Below are 14,789 nucleotides of genomic sequence, written 5' to 3' on the forward strand. Positions count from 1 at the left end.
TTTCTTATCATTGGAAAAATGTATACCAGGGTGTATAAAAATGACTAATATAATAACTATGCAGTGTAGTGGTCCAATTTCCCAGCATAAAAAGTTTTCAAACAAGGTCTCTGCAATTATCGCTCGCCTCCAATGAATAATTAGAGTAATGACAAGCGAGCAAATGTAACACATAAGTCAATTGTGTTTGTACGCTATGTGACTTCAGCTATCACCCGCCGAGCCATGCTTCCTAATTGATGGCGTAGCGCCGTAGGGAGGGTGGAGAGCGAGGCGGCGAGGGAGACAGATGACAGGAATCAGAGGGAACATGTCTGGATGGATGCGGCGAGGAGGAGGAGAAGAAGAAGAAGAGCAGCGGGAGAGTTGTGTGTGTTTTTTTTGGGGGGGACGCTTGTCTCGCCGCCGCGTGACAGCAGCGAGATGAATGGATAGAGCAGCATATCGCACGTAACATCAATTGTGTCCTGCTTTTTCTTTTTCGTTCCCAATCCCACTCCCTCATCACTCTCCACCTCTGCCTCTTTCTCCTGCAAAGACCCCCCCCACCCCACTCCCTCCCTTCCTTCTGCGCTCCCTCCCTGGCTGGTCCCTCTCCCTCCTTCGTCTTAGTTTCCCCCAAAAAAGGCTGCAAGAGCGCCAGGCAAGCAGATTGCCATCGCCGTGACAACAGCTTCCCTCCTAGTTCATGGGGGATTGTACCGGACCGGAGTGAAGTGTGGTGTTCCTTCCGCAGAGCGGGGACAGATGGAGGGGGCTCAGCAGACGGGACGCTGCGTGGTTGACCTGACGGAGCTAAGCGGCTGCCCTGAAGAGATGCCCGCGAGCGGTGAGTGTTTGTGTCCTCATGGAGCTTCCAGTATGTCCTCCACCTTCATGACATTAGTTAGACTCTGGTTGTTGTTGAGTCATTTGTCCTGTTAGGATAGCCTTGTCTGTGTTTACATGGCTGGTGGGTTGCTTTCTAGCCTTTTAACACACGTTTAATACCATGTGTGTGTGTGTGTGTCCAAGAGTAGGAGATACAGGTGGACATAAATAGGGGCTGACTATACTGTATCAGGGGTTCAGTTATTTTCTGTCATGCCCCACCTAGGGGACGGAAATGGAAATTCATTCATTTATTCATTTTCTACCGCTTATCCTCACGAGGGTCACGGGGGATGCTGGAGTCTATCCCAGCTGTCTTCGGGGCGAGAGGGCTGGTTGCCAGTCAATTACAGGGCACATATAGACAAACAACCATTCACACTCACATTCATACCTATGGACAATTTGGAGTCGCTAATTATGTCGCCTAGCATGTTTTTGGAATGTGGGAGGAAACTGGAGAAAACCCACGAATGCACAGGGAGAACATGCAAACTCCACACAGAGATGGCCGAAAGTGGAATTGAACCCGGGTCTCCTAGCTGTGAGGTCTGCGCGCTAACCACACGACCGCCGTGCAGCCCGGCAAAAAATTATTAATTCATTCATTTTCTACCGCTTATCCTCACAAGGGTCGTGGGAGATGCTGGAGCCTATCCTGGCTGTCTTCAGGCAAGGGTACACCCTGGACTGGTGGCCAGCCAATCACAGGGCACATATAGACAAACAACCATTCACACTCACATTCATACCTAGCATGTTTTTGGAATGTGGGAGGAAACCGGAGTACCCGGAGAAAACCCACGCATGCACGGGGAGAACATGCAAACTCCACACAGAGATGGCCAAGGGTGGAATTGAATCCAGGTCTCCTAGCTGTGAGGTCTTCGCGCTAACCACACGACCGCCGTGCAGCCCGGTAAAACATCATTAATTAATTAATTAATTTTCTACCGCTTATCCTCATGAGGGTCGCGGGGGTGCTGGAGCCTATCCCAGCTGACTTTGCCTGAGAGGTGGGGTGCACCCTGGACTGGTGACCAGCCAATCACATGGCACATATAGACAAACAACCATTCACACTCACATTCATACCTATGGACAATTTGGAGTCGCTAATTAACCTAGCATGTTTTTGGAATGTGGGAGGAAACCGGAGTACCCGTAGAAAACCCACGTATGCACGGGGAAAACATGCAAACTCCACACAGAGATGGCCGAAAGTGGAATTGAACCCGGGTCTCCTAGCTGTGAGGTCTGCGCGCTAACCACTCGACCGCCGTGCAGCCTGGAAATGGAAGTACTAATGATCATAATGTACATGTCTGTTTCAAGTAAAACTGACTTTTAGGGTTTAAAATGCGCAATCATGTGGTGCATTTGTCATAAAAATCACAGTAGGAGTAAATGTCAAAATTCAGTAGAATAAATGTAGTATATGATACAGTATGTAGCCATCTCTATACAAATACTGTATATCGTAGGCCACATTATTTTCTTTTCTGTTTTTAATGTAGAACCAAAATTGCATATCCATTTGGCTTCCCTGACTCACGAAACAGCGGTCCGGTATTGAGCCTTTTTGATCCCTTCAAGCCCACTGCACCCCCCACAGCTATGCTTGTCAACGTCTTTAACAAGCTACATAGGGCTTTGCGGTATCACACAACTTTGTGTCCATTCACATAACAACACACTGTGTGTTAAAAAGGTGATAAACTATGCTAGGCTATGGTTATGACCAGCAGAGACTCTTAAACTACTTCTGCTACGTGTTTTGGTACTTCCTGTACGTTCCCTCTGCTACTGCATGCATGCAGTACTTTACTGTCCTCGTTCCTTAATGGCCATATTGTCCATAAACTGCTCCTGGCCGGCTGATGAATGTGTCAGTTAAAGTTTTTGCATTGTGGTCAGTGTGAAAATCACAACTGGTGTGTGTGTCAGAGTGCGGCTTGTAAGTCAGGCTTGTAATTTGGGTGGCGCGGTGTTTGCTTTTGTGGTTATGGAGGGAAAACAGGCGATGCGCTTGCATGCCTATCCTGGCTGCCTATGTGTGTGTGTGTGTGTGTGTGTGTGTGTGGAGCCAATGTGTGTATGAGAATTCCTTCTCACTGCAGTCCACATAGTTGACTCCATTAGGTGCACCTAGTTATTAGGGAACTTCCTGTTTCATGGAGAATGACGGACAGAATATTTAGCAAATTTTACAAGTGTAAAAACTGGATTGGCAATTGATAATAAGAGTCCGCTACAACATCCACAAGTGCACAAACGTTAGCGTAAACGACAGCATGTTGACAATGATGGTGAGCCACAACTCAAACCTCAATACTCTGTAGTCCAAATATTGGTTTCAAAATCCGTCCATCCACCCATCCATCCACCCATCCATCCATCCATTCATTCATCCATCCATCCACCCATTCATCCATCCACCCATCCATTCCCCAGTCCACCCATTCATCCATCCACCCATCCATTCCCCCATCCACCCATCCACCCATCCATTTCCCCATCTATCCATTCATTTATCCATCCATCCACCCATTCATCCATCCACCCATCCATTCCCCCATCCACCCATCCATCCATTCCCACATCCTTCCATCCATCCATTCCCCATCCACCCAGCCATCCATCTATCCATCCACCCATCCATTCCCCATCCATCTATCCATCCACCCATCCATTCCCCATCCATCAATTCCCCATCCATCCATCCATCCATCCATCCATTTCCCCATCCACCCATTCATCCATCCACTCATCCATTCCCCCATCCACCCATCCATCCACCCATCCTCCCACTCACCCATCCATTCCCCCATCCACCCATCCATTCCCCCATTCATCCATCCACCCATCCATCCGTCATCCATCCACCATTTCCCCATCCATCCATCCATCATTCCCCCATCCATTCCCCATCCATGCGTCATCCACCCATCCATCCATCCATCCATCCATCCATCCACTCATCCATTCCTCCATCCACCCATCCATCCACCCACTCACCCATCAATTCCCCCATCCATCCATCCATGCATCCACCCATCCATTCCCCCATTCATCCATCCACCCATCCATCCGTCATCCATCCACCATTCCCCATCCATCCACCCATCCATCCGTCATCCATCCACCCATCCATCCGTCATCCATCCACCATTCCCCATCCATCCACCCATCCATCCGTCATCCATCCACCATTCCCCCATCCATTCCCCATCCATCCGTCCATCCATCCTTGGGATCTTTAGGGAGGGGTCCTAGAAACCTCTTGTCCAGATGCCTGAGCTATTTCACTTGCTCCTCTCACTAAGGAGGAGCAGCGGTTCTCTGTCCCACCCTATGGAGAAAAATCATTTTGGCTGCCTTTACCCATGAGCATGTCCTGTTGGTCCCTACCCAAACCTCATAGGAACTTAGATCGACTGGCAAATTTTGGCATGATTTTTTTTGTGTGTGTAATAACGTTGCCACTGCATAACCGCATACACAACTACTGTTTTTGGGTCGATATTTGCCCTTTCAACCGCATCTGGCCTTACAGTAAGACAGCTGGGATAGGCTTCAGCCACAATTCAACCACATCAGTCAAAGTGTAGCGTTGTTAATAAAGGTATGCTTTTCTTGCAATGGAAGTCATTAGACCGTGAGGTCCCACCATGAGGTGTCGTCATTAACGAGCACTGGCACCAGCGAACCAGGGTCCCCGTGTTCACCCCAACAGGAGAACGCTAAAGAGATTAGCGCGACCGTACGTGCGCTTCCACAAAGGCTGCTCTCCAGGTTTAATACCTCGGCTCGCGGCCGTGTAACGTTGCCACATTGGCGTGCAACCTCCATGCCGTCATCTTCCCAACGGGCGAGAAAGGAAGCATAATTCCTGTAGCTTTTTTTTTTTTTTTTTATGTCTCTACGCACCGTGACGCGCACTCACATGCACAATTATACCCGTGCGAGGACTCACACATTACCAGCGGCTGTGACCTGATTGCGAACCTTAGATACGCACCGCTATGCATTCACTCCATCACGGTGTGGGATGACATGTGACAGGTACTGTACCGTTTTTTTTTTTTTGGTGGTTTTGTTTACCCAAGCATCACACAAAGACAAAGCACGTAATTAGCATGTCGCGCACGAGAGACAGGCTTGACAGGCCGGACATTATCAGTCCCAAGGTGAACTAGTTTATCTCCTCCTCCGGTGACACTCGCTACTTAGGAAGGTGGACGCCATCGTGCATTTAACACGCCTCCGACTATGTGATTATGTTAATTTACTTCAGGTTGTTCATCGTGGAGTTGGCCTGAAGAAATGTGGGATTTTAACACTGCGGTGATGCACTAAGGTTTGATTTTTTTTTTTTTATTCTTCGGCAATATTAGGATCATAGCAACACAATGTGACTAACAACTCTTTGTATTATGTGATCATTTGCAACAGAGGGTCAGCCCTTATTGATGTTAGCAATGCTGCTAGCAGCCAAACATAAGAAAAGTGGTGTTTTTGCCAGTAGAAAAATAGAAAAAATAAAAATACCTGTTGCAAGAGATTAAAAAAATACACTTAAATCTGTTGTCTGCTACCAGAAACAAAAATTTATATTTAATATTTAAATATTTTAATAAATAAATATTTTAATAAATAAATATTTTAATAATAATTCATTCATTTTCTACCGGTTTTCCCCGCAAAGGTCGTAATAATAATAATAATAATAATAATTCATTCATTCATTCATTTTCTACCGCTTTTCCTCATGAGGGTGGTAATAATAATAATAATAATAATAATAATATTAATTATAATAATAATATTTATTCATTCATTCATTCATTCATTCATTTTCTACCGCTTTTCCTCACGGAGGTCGGAATAATAATTCATTCATTTTCTACCGCTTTTTCCTCACGGGGGTTGCGGGGGGTGCTGGAACCTATCCCAGCTGTCTTCGGGCGAGAGGCGGGGTACACCCTGGACTGGTGGCCAGCCAATCACAGGGCACATATAGACAAACAACCATTCACACTCACATTCATACCTATGGACAATTTGGAGTCGCTAATTAACCTAGCATGTTTTTGGAATGTGGGAGGAAACCGGAGTACCCGGAGAAAACCCACGCATGCACGGGGAAAACATGCAAACTCCACACAGAGATGGCCGAGGGTGGAATTGAACCCTGGTCTCCTAGCTGTGAGGTCTGCGCGCTAGCCACTCGACCGCCGTGCCGCCCGGAATAAGGGCTTGAGGGTTTTTTTGATGTTGTACCGTAAAGAATACTGCCATGATGAACTCACAGTTTTTGGGCCGAGTCGTCTGGTGAAAAATGAGCGACGGCCGCTTTCATATCTGTGCTGCATCATCACACCGACTGACCACACACGTGAATTATTAATATCATCTCCAAATCCAAGGTAAATAGCACGGGGGAATATAAACAGGGTTTGTTCCGGGGGAGGGGGTTCTTACATGTAATATCTATTCATGAAGAAGGTAAAGAAGCACTGATTAGGGATGTGTGCTCTTGCTACCATGAGGGCTTATTGAGCTTGTCGTGTATATGCGGCCCGGCTCTTTTTGTGGAGTCAGGAATATGCGGCATTCCCATGTGGGGCCCATGTATATGCGGACTAAAGGCCATCGCCGCAAGTGGTCTAGAAAGCGGGCCAATGAATAAGAAGAGGGTTAAATGACGGTCTGTGGAACATTTGAAACGCCTCCACGTTAATTAACTATGCCATTTCAGAGTCAATCTTACCCGCATTTTAATGAATGGCCCACCCCCCAATCCCCATCCTCGCCACTGCCACCTACAGACAGAACTTGATAGATTGTTATTCCTCCAGTCCAATGAAAGTGCACTGCAGCAGGCAGGCACACCTCATTTGCCGTGCCCCCCCCCCCCCCCCCCTCTCTGGGAGTCGCATCTGCATGTCGCCTGCAGGCAGCCGCCCGCCGCCCCGTCGAGCTCATTAGCATATTCATAATGCCACCGGGTATCGATTAGAAGTAGCACACCTGTGCCGCTGTTCTTCTTCTTCTTCTCCGCTCGCTTCATGTGGCGTGAGAGAGAGAGCGAGAGAGCGAGAGAGAACGTCCAATCTGTAACAAAGTTAATTATTGTAATCAAGACGTCTTGCATTTGTTTTGGTCCAGTTGAGGCTCAAATGGATTGTCTGTGTTGGAAAGGCCAAGGTTGAGTCTTCTTCCAGAACACTGGTCTCAAAGATGCTGCCGACATATTTTGCGGCCCCCAATTGACATTAAGGGAATTTGGCTTTTGTAATTATTTCATTCATTTCCCCCCACATTCCAAGGTTAATTGGCCACTAGGTTAATTGGCCACTCCAAATTGTCTATAGGTATGAATGTGAGTGTGAATGGTTGTTTGTCTATATGTGCCCTGTGATTGGCTGGCGACCGGTCCAGGGTGTACCCCTGCCTCTCGCCCGAAAACAGCTGGGATAGGCTCCAGCAACCCCCGGTAAAAGCGGTAGAAAATGAATTAATAATAATAATAATAATACATTTTATTTGTATAGCAAAAAAATAATTAAAATTAGAGTTGAGTAAACGATGCATTAAAATACAATATCCAAACATTAATTCAGAGCTGAAACAAGGCTAAAAGCCTTGTTTGTCATAATAATAATAATATTATTATTAATAATAATCATAATAATAATGGATATTATAATATTATTATTATTGAATATTATAATATTATTATTAGTAGTATTGAATATAATAATAATAATATATAATAATAATAATAATAATAATTATTATTATTATTATAATATTCAAGAATAGCAACAATATTGTTGAATATTATAATGATTATATTATATAATAATAATAACTATTATTATATTCAATAATAGCAATAATAATATTCTTATTATTATTCAATATAATAATTATTGTTATTATTATAAAATACATTTTATTTGTATAGCGAAACAATAAATAAAATTAGAGTTAAGTAAAACAGAGTAAACGATGCATTTAAATACAAACATTCATTCAGAGCTAAAACAAGGCTAAAGGCGGGGCGGGGCGCAGCAGTCAGGTGCCGCCATATTTTGTGGTCCCCGATTGACATGAAGGGACTTTGTCTTAGTAATTATTTCATGATACCTCATGGTATGCTTCTGGCTGTTATAGGATAACTGCATCGTCCAATCAAGTGTCTCCACCCAGGTACATCACGCTCGTCTTTATGGAAAACATCATTCCATAAAATGACTGTTAGCCAAAGTCGTACACAATGTGAGTCTGCATGGCCCATTAGCGGAGTTGATGAGCCATGCTCAGGCCCCAATCGTGTCCAAGTGCCCGTCCCTCTCTCTCCCCCCCTCCCTGTAAGAGGAGTTTTTATGTTGCAGCGTCTTGCACATGTTTCCTCTCCGGGATGGGATGGGTGTGTGTGATGGAGTGTGGAAGTGATGAATGAGACACACGGCTGACAGATGAGGAGTCACTCCTCCAGCCATCATCTCAACGTGAGCCCCCGGAAGAACAATGGATAACTAGAATGTCCGACACTGACACGCACCCACATTGCAGCGTGTTTGCATAATCTGCAATGAGTAGTTACATCCATCATTTGTGCTGTTTTGGGAGGGGGACGTTCCCGCTTCTCACGCAGGACCGCAAGCCGACTGTACGCTACGCTATTACATGTCTATAATGACATGTTGGAACAGGGCTGGAAATAACACATGTTTCTTCTTCCTGGGGTCCCCAAGCACCGGGCCACGGCCTGGTACCGGTCCATGGGCGGGGATGAATTGGGCCGATCCTTTGGCTGCCTTGCTGGGGTTGTCTTGTGCCTTGTGTGGGGGGGAAGGGGGGCTTGTGTTTTTGAAGTAGGGCCTTAAAAACAGTGGAGCGCTCTTGTACTGTAAGAGAGAATCTTTGTTTTTTGTAGTAGGTCCTCAAAAACAGTAGAGTGCTCCTGTCATATATAGGATCTTTGACAACACACAACAACACAACACAATGCTCCTTGTTAATAAAAAAAAATAAAAAATAATAATAGGTTAGCGTGCAGACCTCACAGCTAGGAGACCCGAGTTCAATCCCACCCTCGGCCATCTTTGTGTGGAGTTTGCATGTTCTCCCTGTGCATGCGTGGGTTTTCTCCGCCATTTTCTTCCTTCCACGTTCCAAAAACATGCTAGGTTAATTGACGACTCCAAATTGTCCTTAGGTATGAATACTATTTTTTTTTACTGTTTTTATGCTTATAATATTCCTTGAATTATTTATTATTTATTATTTATTATTTATTATTTATTGTCATATAGAGGATCTTTGTCTTGGATTTTTTGCAGTATATCCTTAAAGACAGACATGTCCTCCTGTCATATAGAGGATCTTTGACTTGGATTTTTTTTGCAGTATATCCTTAAAGACAGACATGTCCTCCTGTCATATAGAGGATCTTTGACTTGGATTTTTTTCGCAGTATATCCTTAAAGAGAGACATGTGCTCCTGTGATATAAAGGATCTTTGACTTGGATTTTTTTTTTTGCAGTATATCCTTAAAGACAGACATGTCCTCCTGTCATATAGAGGATCTTTGACTTGGATTTTTTTGCAGTTTATTCTTAAAGACAGACATGTGCTCCTGTTATATAGAGGATCTTTGACTTGGATTTTTTTGCAGTATATCCTTAAAAACAGACATGTGCTCCTGTCATATAGAGGATCTTTGCCTACCATTAACTCTTCTGAAATTATGATGCCGTTCATTTGAATTTATTCCATTTGAAATTGTTCCATGTGATGATAGTTTGTCTTTATTTCCTTCTCAGGTGTCCTTTGCTCACCAACAATGTCTCATGTGGAGTTCAGCCTTGGTAAGTGTTATTCATTCTTCTTCCCACTCAAGTAATGAAACACGCCTTGACCCTTTGTACCGCTAAACAAAATTAGCAGATCTGGTCTTGATAATGAAAGCACAAAGTCTGTAAAGCAAGTGCAAAGAAAGGCCCGGAGAGAACTGTTGACACAATGATGAGAGGCTGTCTCGGAACCTTTTTTTGTGTGCTTTTTCCGAAATAGCCTCATTCATTTTTCATTCTGTCAAGAAGTTGGGAGTTCTATTTGCTGACTTTCACATGCTTTTCCCAAAGTAAAAAAGAAAACGCTGAAATGCCGCTTGTGGGAAAATGGTTGCATTCCGGATATTTTCACATCAAAACAATTGTTCCGAAAAAAAAGACTACCTTAAATGCCCCAATTAAGGCATCAATTTAACGGCCAAGTGTCTTATCGTCCCCAGGTGTGGGGTCTAACAAAAACATGCACAGCTTTGGCTGTAGGCAACCTCCTGATGATGCTTTTTTTTTTTTATCTCTACCTTACCGTTATTACAACATCGGTTCTGCTGCTGAGCAATATAGAGTACTTGCTATACAATATAAATGAGCATATAATCAAAGACAGCTACATTTTCTCATGCACTCTATAATATGAACTCTATGTATTATGTAAAAAATAATAACATGAAAATGGCAAAGAGTGCAGAAACTTGCAAATACTGTATATGCGCAGTATTTTTGGAGTAGATCAGTGATTCCCAAAGTGTGGGCCGCGGCCCCCTGGTGGGCCGTGGTGGTACTGCAGGTGGGCCATGAGAGGTCATTAAAAATATGATTCATTTTTGCAAATATTTAAAAAAATGTTTTTGTAAAATACATATATAAATAAATATATAAAAATTATATATCTATATAAATATATATTTTAGGAACCTTATATAGTTTATGATTCTCTGGTCACTACATGCTCATTACGGAGCATGTAGTATGTAGTGGCGGGAAAAATGGAGCTCAGTTGAGAAAAAATTAAAATTAAAATTAAAATTATAAATTATTATTTTATTTTATTATTTTTATTATTTTTTATTATTTTTTTCTTTTCACTGCCATTCTTACTCACGGTGCAACGAAACGAAGACACAACACATCCACAGCAACTTAACACATCACATACAGTATATCAACTAGTACTGCTACACAGGTGATAAAGAACAGCTAAGCAGTAGACATAGCATGGAGCTTAAACTGTTCTCTACAAGTGCCCGTAAGGCATGCTGGGTAGTCCAGCAGCAACAACACCATGAGCTATGAACAATAAAATTGCAGAGTTTTTTTGTTTGCTTCCTTGACAAACTCCTCAACATATTTTGCAATCAGACAAAAATGGGAGAGAGAGTACCACAAGCTACCCAGCATGCCTTGCGGCAGAACTATATGAGTGTCATGGGTATTTTTTGTAAACATTTATGTTCATGCATGATGATTGATTTTATTTTTATTTTTTTAAGGGGATTAAGGGGATTAAGACACGATGCGGCCCGCGGGCTGCAGTTTGCCCACCGCTGGCCAATGTAAATGTGCTGACATGTCAAATAGAAAGAGTCTCTGTCACCGTTGGGACTCTTCTGCTACAAACAATAAAATCCTTCTTCCTTCCTCCTTCCTCCGTGTCTCTCAACGGTCTTCCCTCCTCGTTTCCCTCTGTCACCCTCGCTTATTTCCTCTTCCTGTCGCCCCGGCCCAGCTAGCCTCGTAATAGCGCTGACCTCACGGGGTCACTCCGAGTGTCATATCCCAGTCAAGAAAAGCCAGTGCGGCCACGCATGGTTGCTCAGCCAAGTCCCATTGCGGTGACTGGTCTTTAAGTACAGCAGGGCAGGAAGGTTACCCCCCCCCCGACCTTACACCCCCCCCACCCTCTCTTAGACCCTCTGGCTTGCCCCCTTCAGCTGAATGATGGCCATAGTTAGTGAGCAATTGCAAATGTACAGCAAGAATCAAAACATACGTCTCCTTAACAAGCATCATCTTTTAGCCCACACTAATTTAAGTGTCAAAATGCCCCCAAATTCGTATTTATCGTAATTATCACAGTAATTTATTTTGCTTCTTAATTTCTACAATTAGAATTTTGGTGTAAAGTGCATATTGGGGCCGTTTACAGGACCGTTTACGGGACTGCTTTTCAATAAAAAATCGTAACGTATAAAACATGTCACAATCGATCCGGTTTATAGCTTAAAAAATAGAAAAAGAAAAAGCCTATTATAAAAATATATTACTTTTTAATATAATAAAAAAATAAAAATAAAAATAAAAATAAAAATAAAAATAAAAATAAAAATAAAAATAAAAATAAAAATAAAAATAAAAGTAAAAATAAAAATAAAAATAAAAATAAAAATAAAAATAAAAATAAAAATAAAAATAAAAATAAAAATAAAAATTAGATAAAGTAAAAAAAAAACTTTAACTATATTAGGAAAGCAGGAAGTGAACAAATGTAACAGTTACTGATTGTAAAAGTACCAGATGGAGGGGTAGGATTTAATAAGCTTTGCTTCTTCCTACTCCTTTTGGACATGTGGAACTGTGAACTGATTATGGGATGCACTCAATTGTAATCTGATGCATGTTCAAATGAAATAAAACCATTACCATTACCATTCTAGCTATTCTAGTCATACGCGGTTGGTAAAACTATTCCAGTGGTGACCTAAGACTTGACTTACATTGTACATGAAGTTGCCACGTCAATAACGCCGACCTTGCAGCAGCAACCTATAATCCACGTTGTCCCTTTGACTTTCCCCTGAAAGCAGACTCCCCATTCTATACAACATAATACCATGTTTCTCCAACGTATCGGCGCATGCGGCCAAACAAGGCTGGGGTGTTCCGTGTTAGCATTCAGAGCGAGCGACCACATCAAACTGTACAGAAGATATTTACAACGCAGGGCAGAGTAGCAATATATGCTACACGCAGAAAAGATTTAAACACAGAAAAAAAAAAATCACGTCTCTCATTAGTGAGGAAACCTCAAGCAAACATGTGGGTTGCTTTTTGCTGGTGGATTCCTGGGTCGCAACCAGACAAAAAGTCCACCAACTGAGAGCGCCTCTAACAAGCATCACTGTCCACACATCATTATATTTATACTTTAAATACACCGGCACCCGCTTGTGTGGGAAAACTCATCAAGCCCCGGTCCATCGCATTCTTTTTATGACTAAAAACTGCCTGCTTCGGTCGATGTCGACACACATAACCACTTTTGTTGACATAAAATATGAAAAAAATCTGTCCGTTGGAAGTTTGGTAATGGTAATGGTTTTATTTCATTCAATTCATTTATTTCATTTGAACATGCATCAGATTACAATTGAATGCATCCCATAATCAGTTCACAGTTCCACATGTCCAAAAGGAGTAGGAAGAAGCAAAGCTTATTATATCCTACCCCTCCATCTGGTACTTTTACAATCAGTAACTGTTACATTTATTTTAAATTATTTTAGTTTATTTTATTAAGGTTTATTTTTTCTTATTTTTTTTATTGTATTTAATTTATTATTTTTTAATTTTTTTTTTCACGTACCGAAGTACGAGGTGATATGAGCATCCAATGACATAATGGGTACCATAGTAAGTGTCCATATAGTGATATATATATATATAGCACATCATGACTGGTTCAAGACTCTTCGTCCTTCTGGTACTTTTACAATCAGTAACTGTTACATTTGTTCACTTCCTGCTTTCCTAATATATATATATATATTTTTTATTTTATTAATTTAAATGTTTTAATTTAATTTGATATTTTTATTTAATTTATTTAATTTAATTTGATATTTTTTAATTTTTTTTTGACTGGTTCATGACTCTTCATCCTCATATCCTTGTCAATGTAGTTCAACTTGTTAAGAAGCAAAGCTTATTAAATCCTACCCCTCCATCTGGTAATTTTACAATCAGTAACTGTTACATTTGTTTTCCTAATATAATTTTTTATTAAATTTTTATTTTATTTTATTGATTTTTTATTTTATTATATTTTTTTATTTAATTTAATTTTTAATTAGTTAATTAATTAATTTTTTTGTATTTAGCAAACATCAACTGCTTGTATTGTTTCTTGAATTGGCTCATCGTTGTGCATTGTTTGAGGTCCTTACTCAATCCATTCCATAGTTTGATTCCACATACTGAAATGCTATGGCTTTTTAACGTAGTCCTAGCATAGAAGTGTTTGAAAAGGAAAGCACGACTATAAGTGTTGAGGGACGACTGTGGACTTTTATATGTGCTGTTTTTAAATATATGTGCTATTTTTAAATATAGCTCTACGGGTAGACTATAGCAGCTAATATATGACAACACATCAGAGAGTCTTGGTTGGTAAACTTCACACCTCCCACGCATCTGATACCGTGGAACCCTTTCATGTTGACGCCCCGCCGGCTGGCTGACTCACGGCAACATAAGCGGTTGTCGACATAACCGAAAGAGAAATAAGTCATTGTTTGAGCATTTACTTTCGCCAGTGACATAAGGGGAAAGGGCGATAAAGGATTTGAGATGATTTTCCTTGGAGCTGCACGGTGGATGAGTGGTTAGGCCTCACAGCTAGGAGACCCGAGTTCAATTCCACCCTCGGCTATCTCTGTGTGGAGTTTGCGTGTTCTCCATGTTTTTTCTAAAAACATGCTAGGTTAATTAGCGACTCCAAATTGTCCATAGGTATGAATGTGAGTGTGAATGGTTGTTTGTCTATATGTGCCCTGTGATTGGCTGGCCACCAGTCCAGGGCTTTACCAGGAAGTGCTTTAGTTGTTATCACTGTATTTTGTTGTTGATTGTCACCCTCCTCCCCCTCCATGTGTAGCTTGCAAGGACCTGGTGGCCTCGGGCCGAGACGGGAAGCCCAGTGCGGTGGTCCAGGTGTCTGTGGTGGACCCTCACAAGCATCAGCTGGTTTCTAGCGTCTGCACGGAGATAGTAGAGGTAAGGAAACCTCACTTTGGGGTCCCTGTGATCCTGCTTGTGGATATGACGTTCCGTTAAAT

The 14,789-nt window shown here is 42.1% G+C and overlaps 1 protein-coding gene across 3 annotated transcripts in view; it reads left to right on the forward strand.

Moving 5' to 3' along the window:
• The first annotated feature begins 534 nt into the window (after positions 1-534).
• The window catches only part of inpp4b (inositol polyphosphate-4-phosphatase type II B), a 130,109-nt gene continuing 115,854 nt past the window's right edge, over positions 535-14,789 (forward strand). Inside the window, exons 1-3 of one of the 3 annotated variants that reach the window (XM_058082838.1) lie at positions 535-829; positions 9,709-9,753; positions 14,609-14,727. In XM_058082838.1, coding sequence (XP_057938821.1) covers positions 748-829; positions 9,709-9,753; positions 14,609-14,727 — 246 coding nt within the window. In that variant the 5' untranslated portion in view covers positions 535-747. The remainder of the gene's footprint in view (positions 830-9,708; positions 9,754-14,608; positions 14,728-14,789) is intronic. The other 2 variants (XR_009131712.1, XM_058082851.1) reach the window with 2 other exon arrangements.

The sequence above is a fragment of the Doryrhamphus excisus genome, chromosome 1, assembly GCF_030265055.1.
Source record: "Doryrhamphus excisus isolate RoL2022-K1 chromosome 1, RoL_Dexc_1.0, whole genome shotgun sequence".
NCBI classification, from domain to species: domain Eukaryota; kingdom Metazoa; phylum Chordata; class Actinopteri; order Syngnathiformes; family Syngnathidae; genus Doryrhamphus; species Doryrhamphus excisus.